The following is a 19,721-nucleotide window of genomic DNA, read 5'->3' as shown; positions in this document are numbered from 1 at the left end:
AAGCTTTGTGTTCTTTTATATTGACTTGGTTAGATGCAAGACTTTTATTATTTTAAAAATTTAATTTTAGATTCTTTAAAAAATTCATACATTTTTATTTTTAATACACTAGGGTGCAAAATTAACCGGACACCTTAAAAATGGGTAATTTTTGATGTCTCGAATTTCCTAAACCTGTTGTCCTATTTAAGTGATTTTTTTAATATATTATAGCCTTATTCTTTAGCAATATCGCTGTAATAGTATTGTTGCTAAACAGTTAAATTTTCATTGTATACCGGGTGTATCAATCACACTGTGTTTTTTTCTCAAAGTTCTTATCACCCTGTGGAATATTCTAGCATTTATAAAATACTGAAATTAAAATCCAACTAAAGGATCATATTTTCTCAACATTTTGTTTTTTGATTCATTCGCTTATGTTGGATAATAAAAAAGTTAGGTACTTTAACAACTAGCCATGTTTTTCATCAATACAGCGTGTTTTTAAAGAATAATTGGCAAACTTTAAGGGGTAATTCTGCATGAAAAAATAATGACAGTTTGCTTTATCAATGATATGTCTGCAAATGTTTCGTTTCCGAGATAGGGGGTGTTAAAAGTTTTCTTACAAACTGACGATTTATTTATTGCTTTAAAACCGGTTGAGGTATGCAAATTAAATTTGGTGGGTTTTAAGAAGTAGTTATTGCACATTTTTTGATATACAATTAAGAACATTCACCATTGGCGCGCATACGGGTAATATATATTACCCGTATGCGCGCCAATGGTGAATATTAAATTCTTACTTGTATGTCAAAAAATGTACAATAACTACGTCTCAGCACCCACCAAATTTCATTTGCATATCTCAACTGGTTTTTAAGCAATAAATAAATCGTCAGTTTGTAAGAAAAATGTCAACACCCTCTATCTTAGAAATGAAGCATTTGCGGACATGGGTTTATAAAGCAAACTGTCATTATTTTTTATGTAGAATTACCTCTTAAAGTTTGTCCCACTTATTTAGAAACACCCTGTATTGATAAAGAACATGGCTAGTTGTTAAATTTCCTAACTTTTTTATGGTCCTACTTAGCGAATGAATCAAAAAACAGAATGTTGAGAAAACATAAGGCTATAGTTGGGTTTTAATTTGAGTATTTTATAAATGCTAGAATATTCCACAGGGTGATGCGAAGTTTAAGAGAAAAACATAGTTTCATTGGTACACCCGGTATGCAATGAAAATGTACCTGTTTAGCCACAATATTATTACAGCGATATTGATAAAGAATAAGGCTATAACATATTAAAAAATCACTTAAATCGGACAACAAGTTTAGGAAATTCGAGACATCAAAAATGACCCATTTTTAAGGTGTTCGTTTACTTTTGCACCCCAGTGTATATATAGATAATAATTTTTTTTAATAAAAAACATGCCATCATACTTTAGGAATTTTTTACTTTGTTGTAAGTTTATCTTTTTCTTCTTGTTTACCTGAAATACTTATACTCTACACTCTACAGCATGAGATATAAATATTTTTTAAGTGAATACTTCTTATTGATCAGTATGGAGCTTTTATCCCTTATAAAAGTCAACAGCTTTTGGGGAACTATTTCTGTATTTTATAGTATATTGAAATCTACTTACCTCCATGACTAAATAGACATTGTTAGCAGATTCTTTGCAGTCTAACAGGGCAACAACATTTTCGTGATGAAGCTCAGTGAGTTCCTAAAACAAAATTAATTGTAATTATCTTGGAAGATCTTTTAAACATTAACTTCTTTTAAGATAAATACTACCCGTTGGAAAAAAGCATACCGTTTGTTTATTGCTTATTGTTTACAATGCTTTGTACCTTCTTTTCAATCTAGCCCAACAAACTAGATTGTACGAAACAAAAAGAGACCAAAATATTTAATAGAAAGATACAACAAATTAGGAGTAAAAAATCGACAAGGACAAGTAGCAAATGTGATATAAGACAATAATGTATCCAATAATCTAGAATCTAGACATACCTATAACAAAATATATCATAAAAATTATACATTATAGTAGAGTAGTACAATTTATGGAGTAAATGTATGGGTAGTAAACAAGAACAACCACTTATTCCTAAGAAGAGCAAAAAAACACATAAACAACATTAACGTGTATATTGTCTTGTGATTGTTTTTATCAAAATTTAGTGGTAAAACCTTCAATTTAATTGTTGAAAGTCATACCAACATGGTGAGAAAGGTCTGCAGTTTCTGCCTAAAGTTGTGTTTTTGAAGATGAAGTGTTCTGATCTGATGAAGAAATCTGTGAAAATTAGTGCAGTTTTGCAGTTCTCTTTTTCGTTTTTTTTTTTGCTCAAAAGCAATTACCATTAAAAATCAATTAAGGATAAGCTCCGTCTGTTTTGGAATAATTGCCAGTGGCGTGCCTACTTTCTTAATTCTTTAATTTTTAATTTGACGATTATTATGGAGTGTGTTGTTTGTAAAATTATAAATAACAGACCATATATATAACATGTGATAGCTGCCAGAGGGCTACACACAGGGATTGTTCGAATCTTACTGCTAGTGAATTAAAAATTATTGATCTTAAGGGAACCAGATTATTGAAGTATTACTGTGAAGAATGTGAAGCCGGAGTTAAATTAATTCCTACATTACTATAAAAAATTGGTGATTTACAAAACGAGTTGCAAGAAGTAAAAAAATGTGTTGAAGGTTACAAGAGAAGTGGTGAAATGTCATTGAGTGTTAAGGAGATTTAATCAGTGAAATTATGGATAGAGAGAGGAGAGCTTCTAATATTGTAGTTTTTAATGTAAATGAGTCCAAAATGAAGACCCAACAGGACAGAAATGCTGAAGACTTGACATAGTAAACAAGATATTGGAAAATTTTGATATAGACAGAAAGAGCATTAAAGTTTTTAGACTTGGTAAGTTTACACCAATGAAAACTAGACCAATTAAAGTTATACTACCATCTAAAAAAAGGTTATGTCTGTGCTGAAAAATAAACAACTGATTAAGGAAGCAGGTATCAAGATATTTGCAGATCAAACCAACCAGCAACGTGAGTATTATAAAAAAGTACAATATGAACTACAGAATCTGATCGATTCGGGTGACCATAGCAAAACCATTAAATACATTAATAATAGACCCACAATTGTCAACAAAAATAATATAAATAATCAAAAAAACTAAAAATTGCACCTGATATACAACTTAATACAGATGTTATATATATATAAATGCTCAAAGTGTTATGCAAAATTTAGATCTAATTAGGGAAAGTCTGTTATGTTTTAATCCGAAGGTTATTTTATTAAGCGAGACCAGGACCACCAAGGACATAGAATATAATGAAATAAGAATTGAAAACTATATATGTGTTCGCTGTGATTGATCAAGCCGGTATACTGATGGAGTGTTAGTATATGTTAAAAGTGACTATAGATGTTCTGTTGTAAGAAAGTAAGTCCTTGACAAAAATTATTGGTGTGTAATTTTCAAAGTTAATTTTTTAACATCAACGTGGTACATAGGTTGCATATATCATTTGTCTTCATCGTCAGATGCTAGGTTTATGGAAGAACTGGATAATATTTTTGATTATATTGTTTCAACGAACCACTCTTTCATTTTGGTGGGCGATTTCAATTTAGATCAATTGCCAAGTACTTTTTATGTCAAAAAAATAAATGATCAAATGTTGAGCTACGGTATTTGCCAATTAGTTACAGAACCTATTAGAGTGACAAATGTATCTAAAACACTGGTAGATTATGTCCTGTCAAATACTAATAATATCATAGTAAATGTTCATGAACCTCCAAAATTAACTGACCACTCCATTATTTCTGTTAATCTAAGAAATACTAAAAGTACAGAGCATTATAATGTTAAGAAATTTAAGTCAGAGTAATATTTTGAAAATTCAAACTAATTTAATGTATTATAACTGGAATTTGAATTCTGTTGATGTTGACTCGATTTTTAATGAGTTATTTTTAAATTGTGAGATTGAAATCAATAAAACAGCACCTATTCAAATCTGCCGGTTTAACTTAAAGCTACCATGGTTTGATAACGAAGTTTACTCTCTTATAAAATTACGTGATAATGCTTAGAGAACTTTTAAAACAGCACTTGAACCGTTTAAACAGGAGTTGTGGAGTAATTTTAAAAGATATCGTAATGAAGTTGTTAATTTGTTAAAAACTAAAAAAAATCTTTATTATTTTAATAAAATAGATAGATTTAGACACAACCCCAAAGAAATGTGGAGAACATTAAAAAATTTAGTGAACATTAAATCCAAAGGTTCACCTCAATATGTTCAATTTGAAACAGGTATTAGTCAATTGATTATGTACTATAGAAAGGAACTACAACGTTAACGGGGTTTTATTATTTCATATGGTCAATGAATCTCTATATATGAAAAAACCGCGGAGTGCTACCATTTAAAGGGGTGCGTTTTTGAGAAATGGGTGAATTAGTCCCTGGGCACAGGTTACATTAGGGTGAGTTCTATGCACTTTTGGTACAAACACGTCTACATAAAAATTGTTCCTGGTTACATTTCCTATCTAAATAAAACTTTTTAAAGTCAAAGATACTTTCCTTTTACAAAAATATATTCAAAAGAAAAAGCACAAAGAAACCCAAAAGAAAGAAACTTTGTTTTTTGTCCCATAACTTTTGTCCATGGGGATATAGGTATAGATATTGCTTCACAGAAAAAAAACTTACGTATGTTCTCTTTAAAATGATGTTTGGTAGAGGTCATTAGGATTTACAGTTTTCGAAATATGATTTTTTTTAATTCGCCACTCACAGCAATTTTGGGCAATTTTCCTTATTATTTCGCAAATATTGTTCTGTAACTTTTTTCTACGTAACCTTAGGCATATGCAATGGTACATATAAGAGGAATAGAAATCAATTACCTTTAAAATGTTCTACTGTATAATGTTGTATGACTTCTTTTAAAGAGGTTATCTTTTTTAGGACTTTATACTTTAAACGAGTTTTCATATTTTTTACGATAATTTTTTAAATTTCTCATTATACATTTTTTTTCTACATTTAGGTATATAATATATAACAAAAAAGAAAGCTTGTTCTGTTTACTTTAAAATAGTGTATTATAAAATATTCTAGGATTATTTTTGAATAAGATATGCTTTCTCAAACTGTAATAAGTACTTGCAACGATTTTTGATTTTAGGATTATTTTTTAAATTCTTCATTATAACTTTTTTATGTGATTGTGTGTTATGATTGAATCTTATTTTTTATGGGTAATACTTTGGATCCACTTGACTCGGTCGGGCAAACTTCAAAATATGGATTAATTCCAATATTTACTGTCAAAGCTCCTGCACCACAAGTTTTGCTTGAAAAAATAACCTGTAAAAGTACCAAAGTATGTACAAAAAACTGCGGTTGTAGAAAGATAGGAATTAGTTGTTCAATATTCTGCAAAGGGTGCATGTGCATGGGTACTAATTGTGGGAACTCGAAGATAACTGAGGTGTCAGAGGAAGATATTGAAGCTAATGCTAAGGAAGAGATAGACTTTGATTTTGAAATTTTTTTTAAATGTCAATGTTTAAATAATTTTAACTAAAGTTATGTTTTCTAAGACTAATGTTTATGTAATTTTTGAAAAAGAAATAATTTTAAATAATACAGGTAAAAAAATATCAAAGAATCGGTTATTCGGTTTCCATTATGTATTTAAATATAGATGATACACCATTTTAAAGAACAGCAAGTAAGCCCTCTTTATTGAGCAATATAACGATGAATATTATATAATAATACTATTTTATTTTTATATTATATTATAAAAAATCGTTAAAAGTATAAACCTTGAAAAACCATAATCCCTTTAAAAAAAGTCGTACAACGTTATACAGTAGACCATTTTAAAGGTAATTGATTTCTTATCCTATTACGTGTACCATTGCATATACCTAAAATTACGTAGAAAAAAGTAACAGAACAATATTTGCAAAATAACAAGGAAAATTGACCAAAATTGCTGTGAGTAGCGAATTTTGAAAAATCATATTTCGAAAACTATAAATCCTAATTACCTCTACTAAACAACAGTTTAAAGAAGAAGTATGTAGGTTCCTTTTCTGTAAAGCAATGTTTATACCTATATTCTCGTGGACACAAGTTATGGGACAAAAAACAAAATTTCTTTCTTTTGGGTTTCTTTGTGCTTTTTATTTTGAATATATTTTTGTAAAAAAAAGGTATCATTGACTTTAAAAAGTGATATTTAGATAGTAAATTTAACCAGGAACAATTTTTATGTAGATATGTTTGTACCAAAAGTGCATAGAACTCACCCTAATGTAACCTGTGCCCAGGGACTAATTCACCCATTTCTCAAAAACGCACCCCTTTAAATGGTAGCACTCCGCGGTTTTTTCATATATAGATGTCCATTGACCATATAAAATAATAAAACCTTGTTAACGTTGTAGTTCCTTTTAGCTATCTTATTTTGAACATAATCAATAGCCTATATGGATTCAACATGTCAAGATAGCAAAGAAATCGCTAACCAGCTCAACAGTTACTTTGTTGTAAGTATCAACAATATTGTTAACTTTGGATTTGAGGGAAACCTGGTGTAATAAAAATAGTAACTTATACCTACCGATAAATAAATTTAAATTAGTATCTTTAAACGAATTACGTATGTATGTTAATAAATTAGACAGTAAATGCTCAGTTCATGATATATTAAACGCTAAAATTCTCAAAGATATTTTTTAAACAATTGGGCATATTATATTAAATTTAATCAATACTTCTCTGTCTACTGGTAAAATTCCGAATCAACTTAAAGTTAGTACAATTGTACCAATTCAAAAAATCAATAATACAGTGAAAGCTGAAGAATTCAGACCCATCAATACACTACCACCAATTGAAAAATTGATTGAACTTGTAGTCCTGTCGCCAACGGGGGTACAACGGCCTCCTTAATTCAGATGGACTTACCCAAGTTTTTTTTATATATTTTGACCCGTAGAATACGAATTTTTTGGGTAACAGTTGATCCGGATGTCGATAAGATTGTTATAGACAAAGAACTTGAGGAATTACATAACAGCGATTTCTCGTAAAACAAAACATCTTTTTGTATTTTTTGGGTCATTTTAAGCAAAAAATATTCCTACAAGTTTTTTCTTAGAATGCATAGTTTTCGAGATAACCGCGGTTAAACTTTCAAAAAATCGAAAAATTGCAATTTTTGAACCCGAATAACTTTTGATTAAAAAATAAAGTAGCAATTCTGCTTACCGCATTTGAAAGTTTAAGTCAAATTATATCGGTTTTGATTATTTGCATTGCTAAAAATTAATTGTTTTATTGTTAAACAAAGCTATAAACACATAGTGTTTCTCGTGCCTAATACATGCGTTTTAACGCATGCTACGTAGAAATTGCCTCTCTTGCAGTTGTAGCTACTCTACCTACTCGTTCGATTTTAAATGAGAAATCATTGAAAACATCACTCAAGCACTAGGTGTTTATAGCTTTGTTTAACAATAAAATAATAAATTTTTATCAATGCAGTACAACTCTGAATGAGCGATCTTCTTTGAGTTGGTAGCTATGAAATTCAGTATTTTTGTCTTCTAGTGCTTTTGTTATGACAGAATAGACTTCATTATTTTGAGGCATTATTTTTACTTGGTCATTAGCGAGAGTTTTTAATACATAAGCATCTTTTGCAATCGTTTGTAGTAGTTTGGTAAGCGCAGTAATATTTTTAACACTGTAGACAAATATTGGTGGCGTTTTAGTAGTTGTATTTGTATTTTGGCTCTGGTTTTCTTCTGTAGTTGTATCCTGATTTGCACCGTTTTGTTCTTCTGTAGCTGTATCCTGATTTGTATCGTTTTGTTCTTTTTGTAATACTGAGAATTTGTTGGAGGTCGATATTGGTGAGTTTAACCAGTAATCATCTATTTTGGATTGTTTTGTTGCTCTAATATATTTTTCCGGGCTATCAATTCGATTTCTTTTTTTGTTATGTACGTGTTTCCAATCATCTGGTGCAGATTCAGCTTGGGATTGCGATTGAACAGGTACTACAGGATAATATTGTGCTGCACTAGTAGAAGGCTGCATCGGTTGTGGAACTAAATGCGGTTGCACGTTTTGAATACTCTGAGCTGTGTTATTATATAAGGACTGTTGAATTGGTACATATTGAATTTGTGCGTACGGCCCTGCACATTTGTTTAGTGAATTTAGTGATGGATTTATAGTAATGTTCTGTTGTGGATACTGTACATACTGAGTACTATAATTTTGACTCATGGTTTAAAGTCGTTAAGATCTGAAGCATATTCTCATGCGTTATTAAATAATATTTTTTATTATCAATAATTTTGAAGCTAAACACTAAACCTCTTATTTACAGTTAACAGTTTTTGGTATAATAAAATATTGTTCTACTTTTCTTATTTATTTTTTTATTTTTATTATTTTTCTTGATTTGATGTAAAAAAAAACGTGAGAGGGGTTAATTTCAGATCAACTCTGCAGAAAATTAACCCCCGTCGGTTTTTTTAATGCTTCTGTAATCTCTAAATTTATAAAATTGCAATATTTATTTAAATAATAATAATGAAATAATACGTTACTTTGGAGCAGTGATTCCCACCTTTATACTGCTGTCAACACTTACAACAAAACCAAGAACGTTTTGACACAAAGTTCGAGTTTTTTTTCACTAATTAGCACTATATGTAGGAATATAATGTTTTTTGCGGAACAAAAACACTCTTCAAAAGTATTTTACTGTGCTCTATAGTAGTCCTGGATCCCACGTACAAAAAAAGTTGATTAATAGCAAGCTGAAAATTTGTTAATAGCTTAACAGTGTCTTGTCGGACAAACTTTGATCTACAGGAACACTGGAACAGGGGAAGTTTTCATTGTGGAACAGTTTAAATATTTGGAATGTCAGATTATGAAAACATCCCATGTATTTTGTCAGACAGAACATCCAATTGATTTGTTACCCTTTCATTCAGCTCTAATGTAAAAATTAGACTGCTATTACTAACCAACATGATTCCTGTCATTTGACATGTTCTTCGTGTTCCACTCATTAAAATGCCCAGTTGGTGATAAACACCAGTCTGATTTTTGCATGAGAGTTTAATGAAATGGTAACAAATCAATTGGAAGTTCTATCGTAGTCTGACATTTCATATTTTTAATCTGTTCCACAATTAAAACTTCCCCTGTTATAGTGTTCCCACATATCAAAGTTTGTCCGACTAGACACCGTTAAGCTATTAACAAATTTGCAGCTTGCTATTAATCAACTTTTTTTTGGTACGCGGGATCCAGGTCTACAGATATTGCCAGAATCTACTGCCAAATAATTCATTTAAGAAATGGGAATGAAAAAAATCGGTGTTATGATGTGGTTTGAGACAGAAATAATGAAAGTCAAGTTAGTGGGGCAAATAGTGCTGTCGAATTTACCACTAAATATTCACATGAAAATTGTATAGATCCTATTAGGAACAAATTCCTCTTCAACTTACAGCTCTGCTTACCCTAGCTCTTCTGTAGTGATTCTTCAGAAGAATTGTAATTGAAATGAAATCTCAATCTTAGAAAAGTATATAATGAGCACATACTAACTCTTATCTGTTTTGATATTTTTACTTGTATTTCTAGAACCTATTTATATACCTTTTTTAGTGTGACCACACCTGTTAAGGATCAATGTCAAATTATTTGATTGTCTTCCAAGGTGTTTAAAGCGTTTGTCAAATTGTGTATGTGTTTGATGAAAATCTTAATTGATGTTGTGTTTGAGCATTGTTTGACAAACATGTTTGAATGTGAACTCTGTGTTTGTCAAACAAAAGTTCATTCGTTGTGTTGACATCATTGAGGATGCTACGCTCAGCAATGTAGGTGACAATATTACAGACAAGGAATTTATGTTACATTTTATATCCATTTATGGAGACATGGCAACGTTATGGAAAATGAAATATAAAGAAAAACAAGGGAAGCATGACAATAACAAAAATGATAAAGGTGTGTTGCTGGTGTTTGAAAACGACACCACTAGCCAGGTACCTTAAAGTTATTGACAACCTTTGAGAAGCTGGTATAGATTTGCACATAACTGTATCACTTTGAGGATGGAGTTATTGATTATTAGTAACTCTTCAAAAGTTTTAATGGTCCATGCACAGGAAATTGGCATAGTCTTGAGGTTTTGTGAGCAATATTTCCTGTAGCAAATTTTCGTGGGAATAGTTCTCAATAGATCTCTTTATTTTGAACTGATCTCTACTCCATAGTCTTCTTTTTTTTCTTAATGTACAGTGCTAGTGTCAATGCCAAAAATGCATAATCTATATTACACATTGTAGCACTTGGCTTCGACACGAAGATGTCATGACACTAAAGGAGAAAGCCGAATCTGCCAGCCAGTACAACAAATTTGTTTTTGTTCTTTGCTTTGCCAGTCTGAGCTCATGTTGGATGAGAACGTGAAGTTTAACAAACAAATTTGATCGTTTACAGAACCCTTTAAATAAAGCCTATTTTCAATGCAGTCATACAAACTGAACATAAAAGAAGAATAGATAAAATACTAGGCATTCTAAAAAAAGCTCTAGATAGATTGTTAAACAAAATAATAAAAGGGTGGGGAAACATAATTGATGGAAGGAAGGTTGATGAATTATTAGTAGCATTAACATTAATCATACATCAACTCACCTTTAAAATTTTTATTTCCTTTCCAAGCAAATTTTGTGATTTTGCCAAACTCTTCTTTGTTATACTCTTAATGGCAACCGTACACGAGGGATTCTAAAACCAAAAACAAACAATAAACAAATGGTTTTATTTTTGTTTTTAATTGAGAAAACACTGACCTCTCGAAGTCTGCCCTTAAAAACTACAGCAAATGCACCATGGCCTATTAAATCTTTGCTACTATATTCATAATCTCCTACAACCTCCATATTTGCAATATTTTCTTGAGATGTGTTGAATAAATAATAAATATGATTTCTAAACAATACTTCACTGTGTTAAATGTTGCACTATTTTGTATGATCTACATTTTGATCAGCAAATATTGGGCTGGCACTCATTTAATTTAGAGTGAAAGAACAGTTAACAGCGTTTGAAATAATTTAATTACGACTAATATGTTATAAATAGACGTATTTTTCTACATCACTTCTGCACTGTCTCCATTGTTAAAAATCGACTAATAAGAGATTCCGTTCGACAGACTAGCTTAGAAATCCTGCGAATTTCAGTTACTATCTCACTTTAACACACGAAAACTGGTAATTTGAGTATTTGGATCTAAATCGTCGTGACGTTTGTACATCTACTTTCTCTTTTTGCACAACAGAATGTTTGCACTTTTATCTGACGTGAAAATACATGGAAATTACACTTAATTTCAGTTGTCATTTGTCAATCACATGGTAATTGACAATTGACAAATAAAATGTATCATGTCATATGTCATGTTGATGTCATTGTCATCAATTAATTGTCATATTATAATGTGCTATGGTCATTGTCAAACAGGAAGATAAGTAAATAATCTGATGTGGCCAAAAAATTAAAATTTAGTAAACTCTAGTTTTTTTATAATGTCTTGATAGAAATTGAATGATAACATGGCGTACCAGACTTTAAGGAATGAGTACATGAATATGCCCCCGGTAACGAGGGCATATACCACTGCTTGTGTTATTACAACCCTAGCTGTGGTAAGTTTTTATTCTAGTAATAGATATTCCTGAAAAAAAAAACATATATCTCTTGTAGCAACTGGAATTGGCCTCCCCGTTTCAACTCTATTTTAATCCAATTTTAATTGTGAAGCAAGGTCAACTATGGAGGCTGGTAACAACATTCCTGTTTTTTGGGACATTTGGCTTCAACTTTTTTTTCAATATGATTTTCACATATCGATACTGTAGAATGTTAGAGGAAGGTTCATTTAGAAATAGGACAGCTGATTTTGTATTGATGTTCCTCTTTGGAGCAGCTTGCATGATTGTATCCTTTTTAAAACTCTTAAATACATTCAATGTTTCAATATATTCATTCATTAAACATAAGCATCGTTTATTAATATTTATAGTCATTCAATTCTCAAATATGGTAATTGACATAGGTGTATTTAAATTCTGAACTATTTTACACTACCAACATGACAGCAATTTTAACAATGTACATTTTTTGTTGGCATGATTTATTCTATTTTTTTTAAGTCAATATTTACTTTTTATTAACACGTTGATGGACAGTAAATCTACAGGGGTCCCATTTCCATTGATGTAATGTTGACACAACATCTATAGACAACATTGTTAAAATAAAGAGTTGTGACAAAAAATTGGTAGACATCGGCTTTCAGATACAGTAGACTCCCTCTATAACGAGAACTAAAATGGCAGACTAATTACCTCGTTATAAGCGGATCTCGTTATATCAGACAACAATAATATTGAAATGTGTGGATGCCTCTTAAGTAGTTTATAAACTAATAAATTAGGTGTCGATGGTCGACCCGAACAATGAGACTTCGCCATCATAAATTGTAAACTTCATACAATATTCATTATCGATTATCGATAAACAGAAAGAAGTTTATTACAGGCAGTGGAGTTTATTACAGCACTGGCCTAGATAATAACACATATGTTGGGCATTTCTATATACAGGCAGTTGGGGTATTTATTTATAGCCATTACTGCGCTAAAAACAGGTAAAGAAACGTATTCTTTGATTTCGTTTTTCCTCGTTATACCCAAATATGCCTCGTTATAGAGGTGTTAGAGTTCAATAGGAATTTTATGGGACTTATAGTGTACTTCGTTGTAAGCGAAACCTCATATCTGTGTTCGTTGTAGAGAGAGTCCACTGTATAAACATTTTATGAACACACAAGGTACAGCTGGTTCCAAAAAAACTGATACGACTCTTAAAGCGTATTTTGTAGAAAATTGAGCAGTGTATTTTGAAGGATAAATACTTATTATTTACATACTGTCACTGCCAAATCTTAAAATTTGTCAGATAACTTATTCTGTTCAACCTCAAAAAATGGCTCCACATGCTGGTAAAGAACTAAAATCAAGAATTGAAACTAAATTAGAAGTTGGTCACTATCTGCTGTAGCGAACCATTTTAATGTAAGCAGAACAACTGTTTTTAATATTAATAAAAGATGGAGAGAACAAGAAACTCAAAGAAAGCAAGGTTTGGGAAGAGCTCGCTGAAGAAGACAATTTCATAGTTCCTTTCACGCAGATGGATGGAAGACTACAAGCTGTTATCACTGCTGATGGAGATATTACAAAATATTAATTTTATTTTTACATACATAAATTTAGTATAGTTTTGGTCTTCCAGACTCTCGCTTTCTTTCGAGAGTGTCTTGTTCCCTCCATTTTTTATTAATAGAAAAACTGTGGTTCTGCTTAGGTTAAAATCTTTTTCTGCCTCTGATAGTGCCCAGTTATCTTTTAATTTGGTTACAATTCTTGCTTTAATATACATATTATTGTTGAGTTTAGTCCTTTGTTTTATTCCTTAATAACAATAAAAATGATAACATCAACCCTATTTTATGTAAAAACTATCATTTATATACTCTTTATAAAATGCAGAAATTCAAAATAATATAAAAATTTAGACCTTCATAATTTTACAATTTATGAATTAACTGTAATCAGTTGTTTGTTTGTATATTTTAACTGACTTTGACAGTCTGTCATAATAAATATAATATAATGTCAGACCAATCAAATACACTGCTCAAAATAATCAAATCTTACTAAGAGTCGTATCAGTTTTTTTAGGAACCAGCTGTACATGGGCATCATTCATGTGTTTACAAAAATGTTAAAAATTCATTGTTTCCATAAACTATAAGCGCTTAAAAAAATTCAGCAATTTCCCTACTTATTCAACTTTGCAAAGTACATATAGGGTCACAACACTTACTTATACATTTGATGCACTGTCTATCAACGTGTTAAACATATCTTCAATACATCTTTTACTAGATAGGGTATTATTAAGAATAATTACACACTTCTCTGTCACTTTAAATACAGTGCGAATGGTGTTCCTGACATTTCAATACAGTAGAAGCTCTTTATTTGCAGGGTATATGTTCCATAAATATGCTATGAATACAAAAACTGTGAATATGGAATGGTAGTCTATATGAGGTTATAGGGGGTACATTCCTAGGTGAAGCAATAAAAAAGCAAATACAGTAGAACCCGATTATCTGTGCTCCTGTGGGACCGAATGTGGCACCGATAATTGAAAAGCACGGATAATCTGAACATTTATTTCTTATATATAATACATATGTACGTATATACATACATTATGTACCTGCCATAAAAAGATAACAGAAAAAATAAATCTTTCGTTATGAGTCTCCCTCTTGGAGTAGGTACAGAGTTTTCGTCGAGTGATGTATGGTGATGCTATTTTGATTCTATCTGCTCAAATCCATCTCAATGTTTGCGGTTATAGTTTGAACTTGCACAGATTTTTCATTTCTTGTAGTTAGAACAGGCTACAATTTTTTCTATTATGATTTTAATGTGTATGGCTTCAGTTTTTGCAATGATTCTTTTATGTTTATGATGCATTTTGCTATGTCAAATTTTTTTTAGCATTCCATAACATTCATATCAAGATCAAATTCCATATTACTCAGTATCATTTTGAAAGTTTGTCTAACATAATAGAGCTTAAAAGCCTGGATTATTCCTTGGTCCATAGGTTGAAGCAAAGCTGTTGTATTGGGAGGTAAAAAGTCACTCTTATATTTGGATTCATAGTTTTAAGTTTGCAAGGATGACCTGGTGTATTGTCCAAAACTAGAACTGCATTAACCTTCGTAAGGCGGTGCGGGGTGCAGCTGCACCCCAGACCTCATTGTTCTCACCTATCTTTTTTAATATTTTTGTTTATTTTCGTCCATTTTTTTATTCGCATTAAATTCATTTCTAAACGCACTCCACCCATTACAGCATTTAAAACTCTTTGCGTTTAAGTGTTTTTTTTTTGGAAAAATGACTGTAGGGTGCATATGATGAAAATTTCATATCCTGAATTGGACGTTTCTGATGTTACACCTGGAGCTAACAGAGCTACAGAACAAGGTCAGTGTTACTTATGTCACAGAAAAAGACAGAAAGTCCCGACATAACTGTATTGTGAGTAAAACTTTGTGTTGCTCACTCTGTGAAAAATTTCATGTGTTTGTGATGCAATGATAATCATTTTTTTTTTAAGAAGAAATGAGCACTTTGTTTGTAAAATTATGTTTCATAGTTTAATAAGCAAGTCCTATTTATCTTTCAAATCAATTTCCCTGACATTCACATATGAAAAACAATGGATATACGGATGGGGTGCAAATGCACCCCGCACCGTCGTTTACGTAAGAATCTAAGCACCGCCTTACGAGGGTTAAAGTCTACATTCTTTGATTTCAAATAAGTTTCAAATCAGTTACAAAAAATAGCACTTGTAAAGGCCCCGTCTCACCATCAAATAATTGACAGTTATTTGATCAAACTTGACAGTTAGTGACACAAAGTGACAGTTAGTATGTATAGTTTGTGTCACTAGTCAAGTTTGACTGTCAAGTTTGATCAAATAACTGTCAATTATTTGATGGTGAGACGGGGCCTTAACTCACAAAGTTAAATGTTAAACTGTAGATCTCACATATCTGTAGATATTTAATAAAACATATTATGTTCATGGAAATCGCATATGACACTACAAGAAGGTGATCTCTTTATGTATCATTTGCAGAATTTTCAAAGATAGTTTTTATAGACGATTGTTTATTACAATTTGACAACAGTGAATTGTAACAATATCTGACAACAATAATTACTGGTTTGGATTCATTTTGTTCTAGATAACATTGTTTAGAAAATCTTATTCTCTTCAGGTTCCTTTTCTTTTTTGATGTTTGGCTATCATCAGCTATTTAAATTTTCAGTAGTAATTACACGAGTGCTCTAAAATTATCGATTTTTATCCCGAGTGACACTTTGACAGTTTTAATTTCACGACCCGCAGGGGAGTGAAATTATGTCGAAAGTGTCACGAGGGCAAAACAAATCGATAATTTTTAAGAGCTCGAGCATAATTCAATAAGATTATTTCATGAATAAAACTGTCTTTTTAAATCATTTTTTTTTATATTACTCCAATTTATTAAACAATTTATTCCGTTAGGAACAATCAGTTAAAGTTATGACTTTCTTAGGTTATGACATGTAGGTAAGAATTCCAATGAAAACTTTCCTTTATAAATTATCAACTAATGTATTGATAGTACTACTAGTAAAATAAAGTAACACTTAAAATAGTTCTAATTTATCTAAAATCTATTTGGTAAGTCAGTTGGTTTATAACGCTTCAGTCTGCGAACTTCACCCTCCGTGTTTAATAATTCACTCGCGAAATTATTTGGATGCGCACTAAGTCTTTCTTCATACTTTTCTCTGTATTTGATGATTTCTTCTTTGATGCTGGGAACTTTCAGGTTCCTCTCTATTATTGTGTTGGGGACGTACCATGGAGCGTTTACTATGGTTCTTAATGCCTTATTTTGAAAACTTTGTATGCTTTCCATGTTAGAGTTGCTGGCTGAGCCCCATAGCTGTATGCCGTAGGTCCATATTATGGGTTTAAGTATGGTTTTGTACACCACTAATTTATTTTCAATTGACAGTCTTGAATGTCTGCCCAGGATCCAGTACATTTTTTGAAGTTTGAGTCTAAGTTGCTTTCTTTTGGTGAAGATGTGTTTTCTCCATGTTAGTCTCTTATCTAGATGTATGCCCAGGTATTTGGTTGTATCTACTTGTACTAATTGTTTGTTGTTTATGTATACTGGTGGACAGCTCTCTTTTCGCATGGTAAATGTCATGAGGTTCGATTTTGTTTCATTAGCTTTTAGTTTCCATTTTTTTAACCATTTTTCTATTTTATTTAAGTGGGCTTGTAAGTTATGCGAAGCTCTTTGGGGGTCTGTGTGAGATGCGATAATACCTGTGTCATCTGCGAATGTTGCGACTGTTGTCAATCTAGTTGTAGGTAGGTCAGCAGCAAATATCAGGTATAATAAGGGACCGAGTACACTACCTTGTGGGACACCGGATTTTATTTTAAACAATTCTGAGCGAGCATCTTGTTGTTTTACTAATGAAAAGGGATCTTTCAGATACGATTTTATAATTAAATAATATTGATACGGAAGATTCTTCAGCTTATGGAGGAGTCCTGTATACCACACTTTGTCGAATGCTTGGCTGATATCTAGAAAAGAGCAGCACTACAGTATCTCTTGTTTTCTAGATATAATTGCGGATTTGTTTGACTATACGATGTGTTTGTTCTATTGGTCTATGTTTGCTACGAAAACCAAATTGGTGTTTTGGAATTAAATCATTTTAACTAATATTTTGTTGATCTTCTTCTTTAAGTTCCATCTTCTATCGAAGGTTGGAAATCATCATGGCAGTGCGGACCCTGTTGACTGCCGCTCTAAATATCTCTGCACTACTGCATTCGAACCATTCCCGTAAGTTCTTAAGCCAGGATGTTCTTCGTCTTCCCACATTTCGCTTTCCTCGGATTTTGCCTTGCATAATAAGTTGTAATAATGAGTATTTTTGCCCTCTCATCACATGTCCCAAGTACTCAAGTTTTCGTCTTTTGATAGTTAGTATTATTTCCGGTTGATTTCCTATCCTTCTAGTTACTTCCACGTTCGACATTCTTTGAATCCATGATATTCGTAGGATTCTTCTGTAACACCAAAATTCAAAGGCGGCCAACTTATTCAAATGGACTTGTTTCAACGTCCACGCTTCCAAGCCATAAAGAAGAGTAGAGAACACGTAACATCGAAGCATCCTTAGGCGTAGTTCTAACCTTATATCCCGACAACAAAGAAACTTTTTAAGTTTAATGAATGATGCACGTGTTATTTCAATACGTGTCTTAATTTCTTTGGTTTGGTCTACATTTGATGTTATCCATGTTCCTAAGTATTTGTAGTTATCCACACTCTCAATCACAGTATCTTCAATAGTTAATTGGATGTTTACGTGTGCTGATTTAGTTATGATCATGCATTTTGTTGATATCTTAGCCTAAATATTTGCTAAACCTATTCGTGGTGTTCTATTTGACAAGTTGTAAAACATTAATTGTGAATAATGTCACTGAATGTTCGTTTTTGTGTAGCAACGAAGGGTATCTGTAATTTTTGTTCTTGTAGGTTTCTATTGGTCAGAATCTCTATCAAATGAAATACTTGATGTAATTGCACTTAATAATTGATAGGAGCAGCAATTAAACCACCCCTCTAAGAATTTCCATAGGTGGTATGCCCTTTAACAACATGTCCAAAATATTACAGCATAATAAGTTCGGTGCCCATCGCCATCACTTGACCCCATGCACTTAAATCGTTTACTTAGTAACACAGCACCACTGACGTCACTTATGTGTCATCTGTACCTTTGATAAAACCTTCGTGACGCTACTCGTGCGTCATGGGCGCCGAATGTGTTAAGTCTGTATTTGATATCTTATCCATCCAGGATGCACTCAATATCCTTTTATTGATATTGAGATGCTTGTAATAATGCTTGTGGGTCATTAATACACATATACATGTAGCTTAGATCTCTTAAAGTTTTAATTTTTTAAAACTGTAGTGTTATCCCATCTTTCTGACAAGGATATTGTATATCATAAGTATGAAATGTAATGTAAATGCTGTGTTTTTTCCTTAATATAATCATAGGGTTTTGCATTTTTTGTTAACTTATTATTCTTAGGGCAGGCGTTTACAATAATGCTAGTGTATGTATGGTCTAGGCGAAACCCATTTGTTGGATTGAATTTCTTTGGACTCCTGAATTTTCAGGTAAGATATATAAATTTGATTGGCATATAATATTTTCAACTAAAACAGACACATCAATCAATTAAAATGTGATTTCTTGTCTGAAGATGAATTACGCAGGTCAACAAAAAAAAAATTGTTTTGAGTCTGTTAAGTATTTAGTAAATATTTTCTGTTTGTATACATCGAAAATTAAGCATAGAATGTCCATAAATAGTAAATAAAGTTTGTTTTTGTACCTTTAGAGATAATGAAAAACAAATATACAGTATTTTGGAAGATTTTTTGGGGAACCGTTGCATTTGAGACCGTGCAAGTTCGGAAAAGCGACACCTGGTTTCATATCTCGGCAACATTTTTCGCACTTTTAATTATATTGGCCAATCATATTGGTCCTGGTTACTGGATAATTGTCAAGGCCACAGCCCAAAAAAATTATAAGAAGAAAAAGTTATATTAAGGTTATGTTATTAAAAGGTAGACAATTGTATGTAGTAAATAAAATTAATTATTGAAATGCACTACTAAAGGCAAAATACAATTAATTAAATTTACTTTTATATAATAATTGCATATCATATCAATATTGTGGAGCAACATATAATTTTTCTTCTTCATTGACTGAGGGCAGCGGTTTCAAAGAAAATAATAAACCAAGGCTCCGAAATACTACCAGAGATAACTACTAGTGAAATCCATCA

At 31.5% G+C, this 19,721-nt stretch overlaps 2 protein-coding genes across 7 annotated transcripts in view; one reads left to right on the top strand and one right to left on the bottom strand.

The window, feature by feature from the left end:
* The window catches only part of LOC114349399 (serine/threonine-protein kinase ULK2), a 196,673-nt gene extending 185,223 nt beyond the window's left edge, over positions 1–11,450 (bottom strand). For all 6 annotated transcript variants that reach the window (XM_050657106.1, XM_050657100.1, XM_050657113.1 and 3 more), the window contains exons 1-3: positions 10,958–11,450; positions 10,800–10,892; positions 1,643–1,726 (exon numbers count right to left, since the gene is read on the bottom strand). In XM_050657106.1, coding sequence (XP_050513063.1) covers positions 1,643–1,726; positions 10,800–10,892; positions 10,958–11,047 — 267 coding nt within the window. In that variant the 5' untranslated portion in view covers positions 11,048–11,450. The remainder of the gene's footprint in view (positions 1–1,642; positions 1,727–10,799; positions 10,893–10,957) is intronic.
* A 150-nt stretch (positions 11,451–11,600) lies between these two features.
* The window catches only part of LOC114349402 (derlin-2), a 33,919-nt gene continuing 25,798 nt past the window's right edge, over positions 11,601–19,721 (top strand). The window contains exons 1-3 of the mRNA XM_028299764.2: positions 11,601–11,815; positions 11,874–12,107; positions 18,919–19,041. Coding sequence (XP_028155565.1) covers positions 11,723–11,815; positions 11,874–12,107; positions 18,919–19,041 — 450 coding nt within the window. The 5' untranslated portion in view covers positions 11,601–11,722. The remainder of the gene's footprint in view (positions 11,816–11,873; positions 12,108–18,918; positions 19,042–19,721) is intronic.

The sequence above is a fragment of the Diabrotica virgifera genome, chromosome 1, assembly GCF_917563875.1.
Source record: "Diabrotica virgifera virgifera chromosome 1, PGI_DIABVI_V3a".
NCBI classification, from domain to species: domain Eukaryota; kingdom Metazoa; phylum Arthropoda; class Insecta; order Coleoptera; family Chrysomelidae; genus Diabrotica; species Diabrotica virgifera.
This window is presented reverse-complemented; position numbering and strand designations above follow the sequence as displayed.